The following is a 22,495-nucleotide window of genomic DNA, read 5'->3' on the forward strand; positions in this document are numbered from 1 at the left end:
GCATTTAATTTTTGGCTCCATTATATGTTTTAGTCAAAGTAGTAACCGTTTTTTTGTTAGTTTTTTTTTTTTTTTTTTAAATAAAAAGTTGGCTTTTGTATCTTACGGATAGAGTTGCCTTTAATAATTACTATGATCTCAGAGTTGTACATGTTTCTGAGTTTTCTTTGTTTCTGAAACTTATTTTAAAATAAGTTTTATTATCTGTTCAACATGATGTTATAAGATACATATGTAGTATATTGGTTACTGTAGTGAAATAAATGGAAACATCAATCATTTCAGTAGTTATCCAGATACCTCTCATTCCTTGATTTCTGGCATAATTATATATTTACTTCTATATTTATTTTCTACTCCAGATCTGGAACTTACCATTTCTGCATAGTTAAGTGGTTGCTTTTTAAGACAGAGGTATCTAGAAACTAACCTCAGCTATGGAAGTGTTCACTGGGCCAGGGAATTGGTCAGTACATGTTGCCAAGTATAATAGCCTGCGTTACATATTGGAACTCAACGTGGTTGAAGGAAAGGACTAACTTCTATAACCTGTCTTCTACTTGCTGTGGCATGACTGTGTTCAAACACATGCAAAGACACATAAAGTAAATAAATAATTTAATTAAAAAAATTTTTTTTGAGACATGTCTCTGGCTGTCCTGGAACTTGCTATGTAGATCAGCCTGGCTTTGAACTCCTGGAGATATGCCCACTTTTGATTCTCCAGAGGCTTAATTAAAAATATTTAAAAAAGTGCTCTCCACCGTTGAGGACTCCATTGCCTTTTGATAATTTAGGAGACAGAGATAGAAATTTCTTTTGAAATGCTAGATAATATTTTTTATATTGCTAGTATAATTCTAATGTAATCCCAAAAATCAGTCTTTTTTTTTTTTTAAAGATTTATTTATTTATTATGTATAGTGTTCTGCCTGAATTCATGCCTGCAGGCCAGAAGAGGGCACCAGATCTCCTAGATGGCTGTGAGCCACCATGTGGTTGTTGGGAATTGAACTCAGGTACTCTGGAAGAGCTGTCTGTGTTCTTAACATGTGAGCTATCTCTCCAGCCCCCCCCCCATCAAAGTTTTTACTTAAATTCATTGTTTCATAGAAGAAAGAGTTGTTCTGTTGTTAATAAGGAAGGTTTGTCCACCTAAGCCTATGCCTCATATGTTTTCTTCTTACAAGTATGCTTATTCTATCATGAGGACACCTTTTCCAATAATTTTATCCATTTTTTAATTATCTTAAAGACCTCATATTCATGTGTCACCACATAGGGGATTGGTGCTTTAATGTGTCAATATTTTGCATAACATTTCCCAACCTTATTAATAGAATTTCTTGCTTATGTTGATAATGTATCAATTAAAGCTTTGTTATAATAATGCCAACAGTATTATTTGCTATATGGCTTTTGTGCTTTTTTTTTTTTTTTTTTAACCTTAGATTGTCTCCCACTAAATACATTGTGATGTACCTTGGTATCCCTGCACATAAATCCTGCTTGAGTTACTACTTTTGTATTTATTTTGTTTCATGTTATCACTATAATTTGGATTTTGCTGAACAAAGGGATTGAATCCTTACAGAATTTTGCTAAACAGTACAAAACCATCCTCATTTAGCATCTGTTTCATTTGCATTTCTGCTAGTACAAATGGCCATTCCTGTATTCTCCCTACACATCTCACAAGAAAATTTTTGCTTATTTTATAGGTACAGAATAGTTTATCAGTACAGTTTGCATTAGCATTTATTCTTCTGTCCAGAGTTTGACCTTGGTTAGGGGATATATCATTACTCTATAATGCCTTGATGTTTTTTTCCCTATTTCCTATCAAGGGTGGTGATTGCTTTCTATATCTTTCTTGTAATATATTAGGGCAACCAGGCTGTATAGATAGCAGGCTTCTCATTTTGTCAGTCTTATTATTATTATGAAGTAAGTAATTTTTCCCCAGATTTTTATGTTATCACTTGTACATTGTATTGCTTCTGGTTTTTCAGTTTTCCATTGTGTCTAACTTTGAAAGAATTCACTTTTTCTTTAAGAACAAGTGTGCTTCATTATTGACATATCTTCCACGAGTTTGGAAGTTATTCTTGGATTGAGAAACAGATACAGTTTTGCCTTTTCTCTACATGACTATGCAGTTATACGGAGTAAGTTACTAAAGACATCCATATTTTGTTTTGTTGTTATAATGTTGGTACCTGCAAATAGTAGGCTCTTCATAATATTTGATGAGTGATTGGAAGCCAGGTGTTCAAACATTTTATAGTTTACTTGCTTAAGATTTTGACTGTTATCCTCTAGTTCTAGAAGGTATAACTATGGTTTGATTAAATTTGGTTAAACTACATTACATGTAGTGAGTAATGAATATGTACTAGTTAAAAACGATACAGTATGAGCTGGAGAGAGGGCTTAGCAGTTAAGATCACTGGCTGTTCTTCCAGAAAACCTGGGTTCAATTTCCAACACCCACCTGGCTGCTCACAACTGTCTGTAACTCTAGTTCCAGGGGATCCATGGCACTAGCCATGCATGTGGTATACATATATGTGCATGCAGACAAAACAGCATATACATAAAATAAAATAAATCTTAGAAAAGATAAGTATAAACTTAAATGGTACTTCCTGACTTGAATAAAAACATGGGTAAAATAGCCAGTTTTCATTTCCTAAGATTATGATTCTTGTGTGTGGTTGTAGAATATGAGCTGTGTACCAATGAATACATATTTTTTGTTTCCTGATTGATTTATTGGTAGGAGAGCTTAATAAGAATATGTTTTGTCTATTTCTAAAGCTTGCCTTTTTTTTTTTTTTTTTTTTTTTTTTCTAACGAGCATTGTTGTGTTGTTTTGACTGACCTGGAACTGCTAGGCTCAAGTAATTGTCCTGTGCCTCATCTTCTGTAGTAGCTATAGGCAGGATTCATCATGCCTGCTTGTCTTTTGTTTTATTTTTGACAGAAGTTAGTTTTGCTTAGTTATAAATAACCGCACTGTTTGCCTTCATTGTAGTTTCTTTTTTCTGAATCTACAATGTCATGAATTAAAGAAGTCATGCCAACCCTACATTAAAAAGCTTAACAAAGGGCTGGAGAGATGGCTCAGAGGTTAAGAGCACCGACTGCTCTTCCAGAGGTCCTGAGTTCAATTTCCAGCAACCACATGGTGGCTCACAACCATCCATTATGAGATCTGGTGCCCTCTTCTGGTGTGCAGATATGCATGGAAGCAGAATGTTGTATACATAATAAATAAGTAAAATCTTTACAAAAAAAATCTTAAAAAAAAATCTTTAAAAAAAAAAGCTCATCAGAGTAGGTGCTTGAGTAATTCTTTACTGTATTTCTTTAAATTTTCTGTATTTCATTCACTTAAGTTTTTTTGTGTATGTATGAGTCATAAGTTCCATGGTATACAACTGTAGTGGCTAAAGGACAGCTTGTGAGACTGTTCTCTTTTCACTCGATGGGTGCCTGGGAAAGAAGCATGGGAGAGTCTTTGGTTTGATTGTTTGAGACATGATCTTTCTATTATGTAGCTCTGGCTCTCCTGGTACTTGCTATATAAACAGGGCTAGCCTTGAACTCACTGAGATCCATCTGCTCTGCCTGGGATTAAAGGTGTGTGCCACTGCCTGGGTAGACTTAATCAGATGAGTTGGCTTTGACCTTATTACATACAGATAAGCCGTTAAATGGTCTAGTGGTTAAATATGCACAGTGCCTTATTTGTTTGCTGAAAATTATCAGTTGTGAAATTTCTGAGTGCCATTTGCTTACTATTGTAGGTGTAACCTGGGCCCCAAAACAGTAGTGCACATGTTTTCCAGAATTAAATTTACCATTCACAAAATATCTGCAAAGGGGAAGAAGAAAAAAAAAATCAGGGAAACAAATTTTTCTTTCCCTTTTCTTATGTTATGTATACCTAACAGCTGATACCATATGCTATTGAGAGAAAAATGCCTGTGAAATCTGTGGGCATGGCCAAAGAGAATAAGCAGAGAACGCCAAACAGTGGAATAAGCCAATTTTGCATGGCTTTGTAGACCTGTTAGCTTCTGTCATAAGTAAAATATGTAGCAGAACAGTGTAATGGATAAGAGCATGATGTCTGAGATGGAAGCCTTTTACTAGCCTTGTTGTTTTATATGTTTGACCTCTCACGTGAGTCTTTTCTCTCTTCTATTGTTACAAGTATTGTATGAAGTAATAACAGTACCAGATACATTACTTCCACAGTCAGTAAATGGTGTGTGGTGCTGTTAGTGTTATTACTATTATTAGAGACTTTTTCTGGAACTAGGTATTAATAAAGTTCCAATTAGGGTGTATGTGCTTATGCATATTATATGTCTGAAAGAGATTAGGGAAAATGTGAATTATTTAGCCATTGAAGAAATTCATTACCTCTAATTTTATCTCAAACCAATTAGTGTTGTAAATACTAAAACTTGGAGTTTCATTCTGAAATGTCTGTTAACACTTTGAGTATAGGGTTATCCAGTTAACTCTGTAATCTTTCTTTTAATCACATTCATATAGTTGTTTTCAAACATTTCTTATATATAAAAATTTCATAGTACTGAGGTAATGAAGATACAGTTAGCAACTGCTGAGACATTTAAATAGCAGCTATTTGGCTTATAAAATTAACATTTTTATTCTTGAAAATGAAATGTGAAAATAAATTAATAATAAGATTTTCATTTTAAAATAAGGTTTGATTGTTTTCTTAGTCAGGATTTCACTGTTTAACCTAGTTTGCCTTGAACTTTCATTCCGCCATCATTTTCCATGTGATATGATACCCCAAAGGCAAAAATATAGTTTTTTTGTTTTTTGTTTTTTGTTTTTCTTTTCGAGACGGGGTTTCTCTGTGTAGCTTTGGAGACTATCCTGGCACTTGCTCTAGAGACCAGGCTGGCCTCGAACTCACAGAGATCCGCCTGCCTCTGCCTCCAGAGTGCTGGGATTAAAGGCATGAGCCACCAACGCCCGGCTAAAATTTATAGATTTTTGACATTAAGAACTTCACTGGTTTAATCCCCTCTGAGGACTCAAAACATCATCATTATCTTTCAAGTCAGTCATGAGGAACATAGAAATGATTTTAAATTGATACCTGAGAATAAGTACTTAAATATTTTTAAGAATTCTGTTTTTCAGAAGTCAGTGTCTTTAACCCAATAGTCTTATCCTATTATAGTTTCAAATAACACTTGGGGGTTCCGTTTCTGTCACATACCTATGCATGAGTGCTCAAAAACATAGACAACCCCCTTTTCTTCTTAAACTTCTGTGGCATAAAGGAGAGGGAATCAGTTTACACTGACAGTCCCTCTGTTTTTCATCACTGATGGGGTTTTGTATGCCGTTTTTGTAGTTAATGCTGGTAACTCTGCAATTGCATTGAATAATTAAGTGAAAAATAATCATTAAGTAAGAGCTAGTGGATGTTTCATAGCTGATTGTTCAGAATCATTTGATGTGGAATAGAGAGTACTTATGCTTTTGTTTTAAAAGGGGGGATAAATTTAATATAAGTAAAACTCAGTGTATTACTAACAACACTTTTTGTGCTTCTGGCAATTTATCCTTTCATAATAGGTTCGGTGTTAAAAATGATTATTAGAATTCTGGTCAGATGTTCTGACTTAATTAAAATTGATAAAGTTACATGGAATAAAAGCACTATTTTAAAGTTAGTGGACTTGTGTTTATTGATGTTAAAATTCATGATGGGGCCAAACAAAATGTGAAACTTTTGTATAATAGACATTCAATTCAGGGTTTTGTTGTTTTCCTTTTAAAAACTAATAGTACCTTGATAAAAGTGCATTGAGTATGTCGTCCATTTGAAAGGCAAATAGTCATCAAATGTTTGTAGCTTCTCCCATCCCTTTCTAATAGTTTTTAATTGGAAATACACATATTTGCCATTTACCAAATTAAAAACTTTGGTTTGTAAACTTGACATTGAGAGAAAGAAGTTCCATAAAATGATTAAGTGTTGGTGTATGTACACCTGCTCTGAGGAAATAAACTTTTCCCACCTGTTGCCATTTGGCAGACAGGCATCTTTAAATGAAATTACTACCTGTATCCCTTTTTTCTTCCTTTTTCAACAACACATCATCATTTTGCTTTTATGTTAGTACTTTTGCTTCAGTTACAGGTTCTATTTTACACTCATGTGAAGCCAGGTATAGTTGTAGTTAAATGATAGCACTCTAAGAGTGCAATATTTCGTCTAAATGCAAAATTCATTGAAATACTGGCTTGGCCCTTAATACCAATGAGGAAACAAAATTTAATCTATTTTGAAACCTTTAATATAATTCATTTTTATAAAAACTTGAGCCTGAGACACATTAGTTTTTTCACACTTATCACATGTCAAAATAATTTCCCCAGCATATATGAGAATTAATAAAGGAAATTAAGACAATTGTCAATTATTTTGAAAAGTAAATGCTTGAATGATAATTGCTTTGCTCAGACACTTGAATGCTATAAATGAGTTTATGGAATAACTTAATTAAGTCTTATTGCATGTAGTATAAAGTTTTAGAACTCTAGAGTCTGGTCAGAAAAGATGTTCTTTGCAGTTACAAAGTTGCCTTAAAATCAATAGTACTGTCTTATTTACATGAAATTATGCTGAAATCCAAAGTAAATCTAGGAATCTTCTGACTGCCTTGATTTCTTAAATTAAGATTTATGTGGAAATGTATACAGTTACATTATATTGGTCCCTAATGTAAGACTTGAACCATTTATGTATGCATGCTTATTATTGCATGTTAATACAGAGAATCCCTTTATACAGTTTTTTTAATAGTCTTTTGGGATATCTTTTTGCCATAGTGTTGTAATTTTATGAATTAGCATCTTCAGAAATTAAAAAAATAGTTTTGAATTCCTTTATGTGATGAGTTGAACTAAAACTTGTCCTATGTATGTAATCAAGTTTTTAACTATACATGCTTTAAGCAATATTTACAGATTGTACACTTGAACAAAAATAGTCTTTTAATGTAGTTTGCGGTGCCGATACCTGCCTGCTTTTTCCTTTGCTGCGTTGGCACAGGCGTTGTGCTTATTTTGTTGTAAGTGGTTCCAGTATTTTATCAGTTCACTAGGCTGGAACTGATGAGAGGTAATTAGGTGGCTGTATTTACAGCTTGAGTAAGAAACTCGCCAGTGATTGAACACAAACTCATTGGGAGGGGGCACAGGATCAATTCTCAACTTGGCAAGACAGATTCCTACATACACATCTTCCAAGTGCAAACGACGGATGCCTAAAGAAACCTTAAATATCTTTTCTGCTAGATCCCCAGAAAAAACATAACCAGTTCCTGAGCAGAAGACAGGGTAACGCTCACTTGGATAAAGGTCTGGTGGCATGTACCACTTGCTGTCTTTGTTTCTGTTGGGTGCATAGCCTCTCATTAGGTACCCAGTAAAATAGTTATGTCTAGGAGGCAGGTCTGGCTTTAGTAACTTGTGTATTAAATATTCAGTGTTGACAAACATGTCACTGTCCGTTTTCATGACATACGGAATATGTGGACAGTATGTTGCAACCCAGTTCATACCCATTAGTGTTTTAATGGTCAGATTATAGTATGTATCTAAGTATTCCTGTTGAATTATGTCGTGATATTGTCTGCTTTCTTCCAGAATTGCATGTTGAAGATAGCCATTCAGCTTAATACTTATGCCCAATAAAAAAATCCGTGTGATTTGGATGCCAGGTGCTAAACTTTCATTGCCCCACGTTTGCCGGATAGCTCTTCTTGCTTCTATTTGTCCAGGTTCTGCGGCTATTAATAGTATTAAAAATGGACTTTTCTCTTGGCATTTTTCAGGCTCATTGATAATATATTTGAAATGGTAAGAGTTTGGATATCCAGTACCCTTTTCATTATAGTTGCTTCCATTGGCACTGAGTGTATTCTCTAGTCCTGTAACTCCTTGTGGTGATAGATCTGTGTTATTGGAGTTAGTTGCTGTTTGAGGCCTCAGAGTCTGAGGAACTGCATCTTTCCAAATGTTCCGAAGGGAGCTGTGATTTGTTTCACTTTTTGTAGAACGAAATCCTCGGAAAGTGTAGGTCACAGGATTTTCTTTGAATCCAGGTCTACCTGGTAGCCAGTCATGATGATTGAAAAACAAAAACATAGCAAAAAGAAACACTAGAGAAAGTACACCCACAAGGTGAGTCCGGAACAGAGACCTTTTAGCATTCCAGGTCATCTTTGCAAAGCAGCAGTGTCTCCTCCTCCACTGAAGCATGTTGTAAATATCCAGGAATAGAGTAAGATGTATCAGGCCAAAAATACTGTTGTTTTTTCTTGAATCACTACTGATCTTTGGTCATCATTTTCTGGTTCAGTTGTGTGTCCCTCGAAGTCATTCTGTAAAGATGAAGCATAATGGTTTACAAAATGCAAAATGCAAAGTCTTACAAACTGCCTTAAAAGGGCCCTGATGGCTAATAAGAGGATGTTTTTAAGCTGTGAAAAAATAGGATAAACCAGAAGAAAGCATATAATTTGTTTCCTTTTAACAAAACAATAAGGTTTATCTGTTTTAAAATATTCTTATAGCACAATGATCACTTGAAAGGTAATCGATAGATTATTAATTTTATTGGACTCACTTGATCTCAGTAGCTCTGGTCATCTGTTCTTTTGATTTAAGGTAGAGATTTTTAAAGTTGTATCACGTAGAAAGGAAATTTTTTTTAGACTTCTGACAAAGGCTCAGTAAGAAGGCCGTCGGAACAGATGGAAAGTGTATTGACATTAATTAAAATTGATTTGACATACCATGACGATATGGTCCGCAGTCAGTGTCCTTTTTTGGAAAATAATCATGTATTGGTTTTGGGACAGACAGTGTAGGTTTGAGTGTGGCAGAGTTAAGTTAGTCACAGTAAACTGCTTGGCACATTTCCACTGGCCCCCACTGTGTTGAGAAAGTCAGTGAGAAGATACACCTGTCAAAATCAATTTTCAGGGTCCAGTAATTTCAGTGTGAGGTTAGACAGTAATAAGTGATTAACATTTTTAAGTACTTTGCTAATTTTAACCATGCATTTCAAATAGGAAGAATCCAAGAGATCAGTCTTATTTTAGCTATGGTTTTGGCAAAGACATACATTTTGCATAATTTTTTTGGTCTATTTTTGCAAAATATAGACAATGACCACTGCTATCTTAAACTGCTTAAACCCCATTTTCCACAAAATATATTTTAAAATATCCTTGGATTATGCTTAGTTGCATAATCTGCAACAAGGAGAAATTAGTTTAATTTTTAAGTCTTTATTAGTTGTATAACCCTTCCATTCCAAGATCTTTAAAAAGTTACAATCTGGTCAAGAGAAATTAATGATGCCACATAATGAAAAACTGGCTATTTTGCAAGAGGCTTTTCATTATAGCACAAATTTATTTGTGTTATTATACTTCATCTTTCTTTTTTCCTATTCTTAGATGTTACTAGATGAAATGGGGTCATAGAAGTAGTTTAAATTCCAATAAAAGGTGTTTTGAGGAATAGAGACAAATACCTAGTTTTGACCCCCCCCCCCCGTTTTTTTATTTTCTTTAAACCAAACCCAAGAAGTAGAAGCCATTTATTTAATCATTAATTTTGAGACTGGCAGTATTAAATTTTTGTGCTCAAGAAGTGATTTTATTTCATTCACTGAAATAGTTTCTTTAAACAAAAGCAAATAAAATTTTAACATAGCCACTTATTTAAAATTATATGTGTAAATGCTTGTGTTTAGCTTTGATAGTGATCAACTTATGGTTGATGGCAAGAGTGGTTTAACACTAACAGAAATTCTTTTTAAGAAGTAATTAATTTTCCTGTAAGTCCTCAAAAATTGAGTAATTGCAGCATAAAACTTACACATACGTTTCAGTTACTTCTTGAAAAGTGCTAGATGGTTATGAATGAAGTACTATTCTAGTAGCAGCCACTAGGAGGAGCAAGTAGGTGGGAATTTGAACAAATTTCTAATGTATAACAAGGCACTGAGGTTTGATCTTGTTTCTGAAATTGAATGGTGCTTTTAATGAATAGGGTATGTCTCAAAACTAAAAAAGTATTTAATTCTCTCTCTCTCTCTCTCTCTCTCTCTCTCTCTCTCTCTCTCTCTCTCTCTCTCTCACACACACACACACACACACACACACACACACACACACGCACACTGATTTTTAAATATTTAGTTGGGTCTTAGTTTTATTTATATGGATTTAAATCTTTCAGTACTATATAGAGATCAAAGCTATTCTCATCCTGTGAAGTATGGTTCCTATATGACATGTTTTGAAAATTACAGAGCTTCATGGCATGATTTAGAAACAAATTTTCATGCCTGTATTTATAAATTCTATGTAAAGCAGAAAAACTATTAAAGAATTTATTGGAAAATTATATTATTTGGTAGCTACTAATGACACACACCCACCTTATGAGACCAGTGGATATTGAAGAGTTACATATATAAATTTAAAAAGAAGTTACTTTGGAAAGTTCATTTGGTTTGTTTCAAATATTACAAATATAAATGTATCAGCCTTTTATTGATACAGCAATACTTAGAACATGGCTAAGATCCAATCATTCAGATACTTTAAAAGTGAAAATTTATAATTCAAAAATGAATAAATTCCAAGTCAGATATTTAAATGAATGAGTAAAAGAACTTAAGAATGATGTATTGCAGTAAGTTACATCAAGAAAACAGTGTACCTGAAGTGATATTCCAAAGTGTTAAATTGTTACAGAAACCAGCTAATTATTTTTTACTATAGCTTAGCATGCATTCATAATTTGTTCTAGTGTGATTTTTATAAGATGAAGGTACAAATTCAAATTTCATGAGAATCACATGTTTGCAAGTATTAATCTAGGAAGGCTTGGAGCCCATATAAATATACCTATTTGATAACCTCCATTGATAGATGGAACTCATGCACCTAGCCTTACATTCTTTCCTAAAGTTTCTCAGGATGGAGATACATATATCTATATCTATATCTATATCTATCTATATATATATGCATATATCTGCACGTATGTGTGCTATTAAAAATAAAGTAAAATTGCTGTAACTATTACTCCCTTTGGTAAATAATAAAATTATTCTCACTTAATGTCTGTTATATTTTAGTTCTTGAAAATGAGAACAAGAGTAGAGAGTGTCTTATAGTTTTTTTTAATATTTCCTTTTCTGTTTTGATTATAATACTTCCAGTATGTTTTTATATCTTATGAATCGAAATTTATAAGGATGTTACTACTAAATGTGCCTCCCCATAGAGATCCTATTCTTTGACTTTAAAAGTTGATACCAATATATTAGTTTTTTGAAACAGCATGGGCTTTAAGTGAAGATTTGATAGAAAAACTTTTATCATGAAATATTTAGTCTATAAAAGTTAATTTCCAAGAAAGATACCAAGAGAGGCTTGATTTTTAAAACTGTGTTTCATTTAATTGTTCTTGATTTTAATCTATTAGAATACAGATATTATTAAGAATTGATGTTTCTATACAACAAAGTCTGACACACTTAATTTTGCAATACAGCTTCTGTAGCTCTTAAAATCATTTGCTTTTGTGATTGTTATTAAGTTTTATGAAAGTGAAGGGAAAAATCAAAATACTTGATAGGTTTGTACAATTGAGTTAGTTGTTCTAACATTGATTGTCCCCAGGATAGTTTATCTCTGTCTTATAGACACATGTGGAGGCAATGGGTAGGTTGCTATTACATGTAAATAAATCCGAGAAGCCCATTATTGATATTACTTTGACCTTGTATTATTATTAATGGATATCTTCATATCAAGCTATTTTATGCTAGATTTTTAATTTCACTTTTAAAACCATCTCCAGGAACAGTCTTACACTTGATTATTTGGAATCAGTCTGCTACTTAAAAGCTCCCTATTTCACTAATGTGTTTAGAGCAACTATTTGATATTTCTTTGTTTAAAGTTGTATTCATTGATACTGTAATAACATGTGTCTCCTTGGTGTTACGCTTTGCATAAACTCACCATATGTGATCTGATACTTATGTTTTAACTTGTAGTATCTTCTTGTAGCTCAGTAATACTTAAAATTTGCTGATGTACTCTTGAATTGTGTTTGTCATCTCTGAGGAGATAGATATTAGAGAAAAGGTATTGCTACAAACTGTTAAGGTTTTGTTTTGAATGGATATTTTTCCAAAAGACCCCATGATATTAAGATCATATTTGACACTATTTAATTTTTACTGCACTATCTTTTGATAGCCATTTTAGAGAATGTGCTTTAATTTATTAGATAAGGAATCAGTTTGACCTAATTTGTTAGAGAATTGCTGTCTTTTTTAAAAGGGCTACAGAATTTTCTTAGTTTAATTTCTCAGAGAATCTTTTCAGTACATCTAGTTATTATTTGTTTTTTCTTTTAATGTTTTCAGTCCTGCAGAATTACTCCCAGCTACATATTTAGTTGAATAAAGCAGTGACAGCTTGTCTTCTAGAAACGGCAAATTTTAAAATCATGTATTTAGAAACCCTTTCATAGTTTCAAGGGCAGTGAACTGTATGAACTTGTTTACCAAGTATTAGTGCCTGCAGGGCTATAAAATCATAATACATTTAATGCATATTGTATACAAGATAGCAACATACCTTTCCTTCTTGGTCAGGCCATTTAGGTGGAGAGGATTATGCCCACTGAAAATACTTTTGGCACGCCATCACTTCAAAAAAAAAAAAAAAAAAAAAAAAAAAAAAAGCCGATGCTATCGAACATGCGCACATCCCCCAACAGTCTGCCTCCTGTGATTGCTTTTCACAGTATCCAAAGTGTCCATCTGTCGGCGAGTCTTCAAGTTACCCTTCTTGTTCATATGCGTCCTAGTCTTCAGAGATTTTCCCTTTCTTTCATTTTCTATGTTTCGTTAAACAAAAGAGCTGTAGTTGTCCGTTCTATTTGGTGCACTGTTGACTCTTTCCGACAGTTGATGCATTAAAGCTCTTTACATCTGCTGTATTCCCCGGCTGGACAATGCGGTGCTGTATTCTCTTCTCCGTATCCATATTTCTAGTAATTGTGCTGAGCTGCAATGTAAAGCAGCAGAGCTAGGGTTTAGTGTTTCAGTTGCATTGGGAAAGAAAAAAAAAGGCTTTGCCTCTCTTCCGTCATTGTTGCCTGGCAGCTGCAGGAAGGATTTTTTTTTTTTTTGAGCAGTTTTACTGAGGTTTTAGTCTGTAATATGAAATCCACGGTTCTTCAGCTGCTGCACAGGCAGGCAGCAGTTTAAATGTGGGCTTGACAGATGCTCTCTCTGACAGAGCAGAATTTAACGTCACTGCTTGGCTGCGTCCCACGTGATTGTTTGCATTCATTTTAACTGAAAACCTAAGGTAGGGAATAGCTTAGAAATCTTGTTTCTATACAATACATTGTATTTATTAACAACAAATACAGTGATGAGTGAATATGACAAAAAGTATGATTATAAAATGAAAGTTATGATTTAAAATTTTATTTAAACATATGCACAGGCTTTGAAAATATTTTCTGTGTTTGATGGTGGCTTTCATGTTTCTTAACAAGCTTTTATAGAGTAGAAGTAACAAAAGCTTTTACATGTAGCAAGTTGGTGTAAATTAACTCGTTCAGTACATTCCTACTCTTAAGTTTTTTTTGGTCTAAATTGCTCTGATTTTCTAGACTACTTAAAACATTATCTTTTATCTGTATCTCAAGATTTCCCCTCCCCATTTTCTACAGCTTATCTAAATCAGTGGATTACTTTAATGATGTTGTGATACAGTCTACTTTTTTGCTCTCTGTAGTTTTTAAGAGTTCTTGAAAGTAGTAAAGTTAATCACTTTCTCGTTTTCAACTTTAAAATTTTTCATTTAAAATTACATGTATCAGAATTAAAATGATAAAGTAGATATAACACAAATATATAGATTTTCTTGATTGGTGAGTCCTACATGATTGATTGCATTTTGACTAAAAACCTAAAGAAAAGTGTAGAACTTTGGTTTAAAGTTAGAATTCAACAACACAAATTTCAGAAACCCCTAATGATTTTGTATAATAAATATTGTATATATTTATATGTGTTGTGTGTGTGTGTGTGAGAGAGACTGTGTTTAAAACAAGTATAGGGATGAGCTGTAGTTCAGTGCTTCTAATAATGCTTAATATTTTTAAAAGTGGTTCAGTAAAATGCCACCAAACAGGGTTTATAAACATCAGAGACTCTGAAGCCTTTCTCTGGTAAAGCTGTCTAGGTGTCTGGGCACTTAGGCATCTTTTTTTTCTACAAGATCACTGGGGCAGGTATTTTTGTTATTTGTTTTTAATGGCCATAATTAACATTTTCTTCTGATAGTCTAGAGACACTAACTACTAGAAATTTATAGTCTTAGAACTTATGCTATATATTTTAGGGGGCAGACTGAACAGTGAGAAATATTTCAGGTGAATAAAAGTCATACTTCCTTTAATTGCTTTAAGTTTTTTTTTTTTTTTTTTTGCCTTCATGTTTTACTTACAGTGTGCTTTGTTGGTTTAGGTGTACCCTATGACTTTTTTAGTTTGTGTTTTACATTCCATGGAAATGTTAGAACAGTAAAACTGAAGGATGAAAGAAAATACTATAAAGGAGAAACTTGAAGTTTAGAACTTTAGCTTTCCTTAGTTGCATTGTAAGAAGAGGACTGAAACTCATGTTTCTTAGCATTTAGGTTTTAAAACTTCATGCCATAGTCTTCACTGCTTTTTCTTTTCTTGGCTTGGTAATTAGACAAACTAAAAGGTAAGGGAGTAATGTTTATTGAATCTGCTTAAATGATTTCTCCAAAGTTAGGTGACAATACAGTTATTGTTCCTTCCAAATGGAAGGAACTTCCAACTTACATTGAATGGTAAGTTCCTGAGTTGGTATATAAATGTTCTTCCCCTATGATCGTTTTATTACGGCAATATCTATCTTAAAGAAGAGGAACTGGTACCTGGTGCTGTGAAATGATTAATCAGCTAATTAGTGATCGGAAAGAGGGTTAGATTAGAATTTTGAAACAGGATTCTTTAAATTTTTTAAAAAAGATTTTATTCATTTATTATGTATACAACATTCTGCTTTCATGTATATCTGCACACCAGAAGAGGGCACCAGATCTCATAACGGATGGTTGTGAGCCACCATGTGGTTGCTGGGAATTGAACTCAGGACCTCTGGAAGAACAGCCAGTGCTCTTAACCTCTGAGCCATCTCTCCAGCCAGATTCTTTAAATTTTTAAAATCTGAATTCCTATAATCTTTTTCTCTCCCTCTTTTCCTTTTTCTTTTTCTTTTTTTTTTTTTTTCTTTGAGATGGGGTTTCTCTGTGAGCTTTGGAGCCTGTCTTGGAACTCTATAGATGAGGCTGGCCTCAAACTCCACCAGCCTCTGCTGGAATTAATGGCATGTACCATTGCTTGACCTCCATCCTTTCTCTAGCGCAGGACAAAGTAATTATTTCGCCAGTTATTGTTAATGTATTTTAAATCTATCTTTTGGTAATATTGAAAACTGGGCAATGCTAGATATGTTTTCTACTTCTGATCTACTTCCCCAGCAATGTGTTTTTTATTTTTAATTCACAGTAATTAAACATATTCTTGAGGTACAGTGAGATGTTTTATAAATGTGCTCATACATCACCTCTAAGATGGCCTTTTTTGATATTGAACTGGATGTATTATTGCTCTCAATTAATGAGGGCTTCATGGATAATTCAATAATGATTCCCTTCTATGTTGGGCTGAAGCCTGAATTACCCACCAGGGAGATGTTTCTTCTACTGATTGCTATAGAACAAGTGTTTATTTGACAAGATGTCTAAGATTGGTAACCAGAGGTTCCTGTGCATCAGGTGTAGTACACAGTAAGCGAGAATTTAATTCAAATTATAATTAATATTTATACCTTTTTTCTTAAAATTTAAGTTGATTAACAGCTTAAAGTAGAGAAAAATAGCAGCTGTTAAGGTAAAGTTTCCTTTAGTGATGTTTTCTAAAAACTTCTGGTTTCCAGGAAAAAATGGTGGAAATCTGTGACAGGAAATTTTGTTCAACTTTTCCTTTAGTTTCTTTTAAATCTGAATTCTGTGGTTAACTAAAGTAATTGTGGCAGGTTTCTTGGTCAAACTTAGCAAATTGACAGTTGCCTTGCTAAGTACCCCTGTCCCGTTCCTGCCTCCTCTCCCCCCCTTTGTAGCTTTGGAGGCTTTGCTGACACTTACTCTGTAGATAAGGCCTCTGCCTCCTAAGTGCTGGGATTAAAGGTGTGCACCATCACTGTCTGGCTGCCTTGCTAAGTTTTATAGTTATAAGTGTTGCTTATATAGATTTGTTTCTATTTTTAAACACAGGTCTTATGGGGGAAAAAGTACCTATTACTTTGGGTATTGTGGCCCAAACTGTCCACCTGTTCATCTGTCTGTCCATCTGTCCTGCCTTCCCTCCTTCCTAAGAATTTTCCTAGACATGTCTATAATATCCCTTTAGGAACTGGGACTTAAAGAAGTGGTTTGTAATGCTTCCTAATCCTACTAAATATACAGTTATTCCTATATTCATATAGTTAATGGTTCTGAGTAATTTACATGATATAAACTGGCAGTAAGTTTGGAAATTGTTTGTTATGTATAAGTTCAGTAATTTATCTTTGATTTAAAAAATTTTTTTGACAAGAAATGGTAGTAGAACACTGGTTGAATAAGAGAAGGGAGACATAAGTCCACTCTTGACTACATCAGTCTCCTTTTTGTTTGTGCTTTATGTAGCTTCTAAAGTTGGTACTTATTTCAGTTTATGACAAGAACTAAAAACTTTTTAGTGCTAGGGTTTTGAACCAGGTATAATTTTCATCATGTTGACTTGAAATTTATTATTTTACATACTTATCTAGGAAACGGCGTTAGTTTTACTGATGTTCCCTTATGTACATATTATTTACTTGGAGTTTATACCTCTTGGCTTTTTAAAAATACAGACTTTTCATTGCATGAAAGATGCAGACAAATGACATAGTTTTGGTTACTTAATGTTAGGAAGTAGCTTTACCTTTTTAAAAAATTACTTATTAAAATATATTTTTCTGTGAAGTCCAGTAGTCATATCTGAACTGCTTTATTGTTTTTTGAATTTAGAAATCATGTGTTAGACTAATTGTAAATTAGCAATCTCAGAGTGACCACAAGTGTCAGTATTTGCCTGACTTATTTTTCTCCTTCAGTTTTTATTATGCTGAATAGCAGATATTCATGTGAAGAATTTCTTTTGACTTGAAAGCAAAGTTAAATATCCATGTATCTCCCAAAAGTAGTTCTCAGCATTTTTAAACTATAAATATGATTCACAAAACTATTAACCTAAAAGAGAGTATAATTTAAAATTTTTAGTGATTTGGCAGACACTTGATTTTGCTTTCATGTTCTCTGTTATCTCAGTGAGTTAGCAGTTTCAGTTAGGTATACCTTTTTCCAATTAAAATTATGGTGTTGGACTGTGGAGATGGCCTCAGTGAGTAAGGTACTTGCTGCCCAATCAGGATGGCCTGGTTTATATACTCAGCACCAACTTTTTTCATTTGAAGAATGTATAAAATGTCATCTATATTTTATACTTTAAAGCAAAGTATTTGATGATTATATCACTTACTAGTTACAAATTATGATTGATATTAGAATGAAATGCTTGTCTTCCAAGAAAGGGATTGAGTGACATTTCAGTCCTTTGGTAATTTAAGGGAAGAACTCCACTGTATGGACAGTCAGAGTAGTTAATAATTTTTTTGGTTGTTTTTGAGACAGTGTCTTTCTTTGTAGCTGTGGCTCTCCTGAAAATCACTGTATAGACAGGCTGGCTTGAAACTCATAGATAACTGCCTGCCTCTGCCTCCCAAGGTTTGGGATTAGAAGTGTGCCTCACCATGCATGGTTTGTTAATTATATTTTATGGGTCACTTTGCATCTAGAAGTAGTTGCACCTGTAGGCAGGTTCAAAAAGGCAGCTAATGACTCATCTGAGATGTGACTAAGGGTTGTTTTCTGACTCCGTTTAATGTACTAAACCAGTACTGCTACATTCTGATGTCTTTCACTCATGTTTTTATCTGTAATTGCTTATAACAATAGACCTGAAATGTTTTCAGTTTTGCAATATTTACATGAGCACAGTGTGATTTCCTAGGAATCATGATCAATCGATCTTAAACATGAAACATTCATTTTAAGACATGTTTTATGTATACAACATAGGCTGGGTGTAGTTTTAAATGTTTTTAGTATACCTGTACGTTGACTGACTCATGTCAGGCTGAAAGTTTCATGAAGATACAGGTTTTACAGTATTTATAGTTAGGGATATTTAGCAGGTAGTTGCTGGTGTGTATGTGTGTCTGTGTGGGTGTTATGCATCTCAGTATCAATATTCTGCTGAACCATGAATGTGGGAAAACTTTTCATTTTCTAATTTACACAGGTTTATGTATTTATTTTGTTTTTCAAAACAGGGCTTTTCTGGAACTCACTTTGTAGACTAGGCTGTCCTTGAACTCAAGAGACTCATCTTCCTCTGCTGGGATTAGAGGTGTTTGCCACCACTGCCAGATTCTTGAGTATTTTAAAGTTTTCATTATAAAGGCTTTTCATCACCTTGATTAGGTGCGTCTCCTTCTTGCCCCACCTATCTTACATACATACATACATACATACATACATACATACACACACACACACACACACACACACACACACACACACACACACACACACACACACACACACTAAAGGCTTTTCCTGTCCTTCATTAGGTACATCTCCTATCTCTACCTATCTTATGCACACACACACTCTCACATGCATGCACTCACTCAGGTACCCAGCATGCATGAGAAAGAGGAGAGATCGAACAGATTGAAAGAGAGAGGACATCAGAAATCAACTTACGTACTTATGAAACTCAGAAGGTCCAGCATGTACAGTTACCATACTAGAGACTGAGAGAGTAAAAATTCAAAGGTCTGAGAACCAGGAGAATCCATGGTACAATTTAATTTACAGTAGAGTGGGAAGGCAGGCAAATGATTTCTCAGTTTGAAGACACAACAAATTCAGTCTCTGTTCTGTTTTTTTTTTTTTTTTTCCTTCCCTGTTTTCGTCTTTAATGGGTCGATAGATGATTCCCACTTACATTGGGAGATACAGTGCAATTGGCTTTACTCAGTCTACTGATTCAGGTATTAACCTGATATAGAGACCCTCATATATCTCAAATAATATTGGCCCATTCAAACTGTTGCAAAAAACTTAACATAGTAATTGACCTTATCTTGCTATCAACTAGAGGAGTACACACCTGTCAGTGACACATACGTAAACTGTAGCAAACATTTAGAATTATGCTTAGTAATTGAATCTGTGGAGATTATTTTCACAGTTCCCCCATCTCTCCTAAATAATTTTTTGTTTAATTTTATAATTTTTTTTATAATTTTTTTAATTTGTGTGTTTTCTTTCTTTAAATTCTTTAATTACTACTCATATTTACATATTCATCCCCTCCATTCCCTCGCCCTCCCATCCTCCCATGTTCCCTCCCAACCCCTCCCAACCCATCCCCCAACTCCTCCCCAGGGATAGTGAGGCCCTCCACAGGGGACTTTCAAAGTCCACCATATCATTCGGGGGAGGGCCTAGGCCCTCCTTGCTGTATCTGGGCTGTAATAGTATCCCACCATAGGAAATGGGCTCCCAAAGTCCGTTTGTGCTCTAGGGATAAACACTGGCTCCACTGTTAGAGGTCCCATAGACTGCCTTGGCCTCTTAGCTGGCACCCACATTCAGAGAGCCTGGTTGGATCCAATGCTGTTTCCCCAGCTTTGTGCCTAGGGTCTCCATGCTCTCAGTAGGTCAGGTCAACTGTTTCTGCAGGTTTGTCTAGCACTGTCTTGGCTCCTTTGCTCATCCCTCCTCCCTTTCCACAACTGGATTCCAGGAGTATGGTTCAGTGCTTAGCTGTGGGTGCCTGTCTCTGCTTGGAACAGCTACTGGATGAAGGCTCTAGGAATGGTAACCAAGGTAGACAGCAATCTCATTATAAGGGAAGGGCATCAATGGCATCCTCTCCATCACTGCCTGGATTCTTAGTTGGTGCCATCCCTGTGGATCCCCTAACATTTCCCCTGTGCCAGACCTCTCTCCAAACCTGTACTGCTTTCTTGCCCTCCTGTCTCAGTACTCTTGTTCTCCTCCCCCCTCCCCTTCTACTCTTCCCCCATCCTCCTGCTCCCACATTGCTCAGGGGTTCTAGAGATGTCTGTTAAATCCAATTGGGTCATAACTTCTATTGGTTTCTTTGTTTCTTTGTTAAGTTTCTGTTGGTGTACCTGTCTAGTGGTAAGAGTGGGGTGTTGAAGTCTCCCACTATAAGTGTGTGAGATTTTATGTGTAAGTTGAGTTTTAGTAATGTTTCTTTTACAAACATGGATGCCTTTGTATTTAGGGCATAGATATTCAGAATTGCGGCTTCATCTTGATTGATTTCTCCTTTGATGAGTAAGAAATACCCTTCTTTATCTCTTTTGATTAATTTTAATTTAAATTGCTACCACCACTTGTTTCTTGGGCCAATTTGATTGGAAATTTTTTTCCTAACCCTTAACTATGAGGTACCAGTTGAGGTGTGTTTCTTGTATGAAGCAGAAGGGTAAATTCTGTCTTCGAATCAATTCTGTTAGCCAGTGTCTTTTTGTAGGCAAGTTAAGACCATTAATATTGAGGGATATTAATGACCATTGATTGTTCACTCTTGTTTGTTTTGGACTTGGTGATGGTGGTGTTGTTATTGTAGGTGGATTTCAGCCCCTTTTTTCTTTTGGCTGCTGGTAAAGTAGGATTATCTATTGCCTTTGTTTTTCTGGTTGTAGTTAACTTCCTGGGGTTGGAGTTTTCCTTCCAGAACTTTCTGTAGGGCTACATTAGTGGATATATATGTATTATTTAAATCTGGTTTTGTCATGGGATATCTTGTTTTCTCCATCTATAGTAATTGAAAGCTTTGCTGGGTATAGTAGTCTGGGCTGGCATCTGTCTGTGGTCTCTTAGTGTTAGTAGAATATCTATCCAGGACTTTCTGGCTTTCAGAGCTTCTATGGAGAAGTCAGGTGTAATTCCGATAGGCTTGCCTTTATATGTTAATTGACCTTTTTCCTTAGCTGCTCTTAATATTCTTTCTTTATTCTCTATGTTTGGTGTTTTGATTATTATGTGGCAAGGGGACTTTTTTTTGTGGTCCACTCTATTTGGTGTTCTGTAAGCTTCTTGTACTTTCATTGGCATGTGTTTCTTTAGGTTGGGAAAGTTTTCTTCTATAATTTTTTTGTTGAATATGTTTTCTGCACCTTTAACATGGGTTCCTTCACCTTCTTCCATACCTATTATTTTTAGGTTTTGTCTTTTCATGGTGTCCCATATTTCGTGGATATTTTGTGTTAGGAATTTGTTGGATTTAAGATTTTTTGGTTGATTAATCTATTTCTCCTAGTGTATCTTCAACACCTGAGATTCTCTCTTCCATCTCTTGTATTCTGTTGGTTATACTTGCATTTGTAGTTAGTGATTGTTTACCCAACTTTTGTATTTCCAGCATTCCCTCAGTTTGTGTTTATTGTCTCTATTTCACTTTTCAGGTCATGAACTGTTTCCTTTCTGTTTGAATGTTTCTTCCATTTCTTCAAGGGATTTTCTCATATCCTCTTTGAGGGCATCAATCATTTTGATGAAGTTGTTTTTAAGGTCATTATCTTCTGCTTCTTCTGCTTTGGGATGTTTAGGTCTTGGGTGGTGTAGAGTCCCTAGACCCAGTGGTGTCATATTGGTTTTTATATTGTATGTATTTTTATATTGTCTTCTTCCCATCCCCTCTTCCAGTGGGTAGAAGGAGTCTCTTCCTCTCCTGATGGGTATGGGACCAAGGTTCCCTTCCAGTGGGTGCAAGCAGGTCCAACCTCTTCCGTGGATGGAGGCGGGACTAATACCAGGGCCTTGGCAGTCTCTGGGTGGGCTGAAATACTGGGATGGATTCCCCTGTGTGCAGTCCCCAGGCCTCAGGTGTTTCCAAGTAGGGCACTGGAAGGCTGGCCAGAAACAGGCCCATGCTTACCTCATCCTGTGGGTGGAAAAAGGGACTAGAACGCTGTCATTGTACTTATTTTTTTAAGATTTATTTAAAAAAAATGTGTGTGTGTGTGTGTGTGTGTGTGTGTGTGTGTGTGTGTGTGTGTGTCATTTTAAGTGTGAATACAGGTGCCTATAGTAGCCAGAGGTGGGAGATCTCCCTAATAGCTAGAATTATAGGTATTGTGAGCTGTTTA

The 22,495-nt window shown here is 34.9% G+C and overlaps 2 protein-coding genes across 2 annotated transcripts in view; one reads left to right on the top strand and one right to left on the bottom strand.

The window, feature by feature from the left end:
- The window catches only part of Cdc73 (cell division cycle 73), a 110,802-nt gene that overhangs the window by 42,693 nt on the left and 45,614 nt on the right, over positions 1–22,495 (top strand). The gene's annotated exons all lie outside the window — the stretch shown is intronic.
- B3galt2 (beta-1,3-galactosyltransferase 2) lies at positions 7,060–8,328 on the bottom strand. Its single transcript, XM_035444982.1, has one exon. It carries the CDS (start codon positions 8,326–8,328, stop codon positions 7,060–7,062), a length of 1,269 nt encoding a protein of 422 aa, XP_035300873.1.

The sequence above is a fragment of the Cricetulus griseus genome, chromosome 5, assembly GCF_003668045.3.
Source record: "Cricetulus griseus strain 17A/GY chromosome 5, alternate assembly CriGri-PICRH-1.0, whole genome shotgun sequence".
Taxonomy (NCBI): domain Eukaryota; kingdom Metazoa; phylum Chordata; class Mammalia; order Rodentia; family Cricetidae; genus Cricetulus; species Cricetulus griseus.

What these genes read in the sequence shown, in the direction of transcription:
- B3galt2 (XM_035444982.1), bottom strand. Translation starts at nt 8,328, where the DNA reads ATGCTTCAGTGGAGGAGGAGACACTGCTGCTTTGCAAAGATGACCTGG.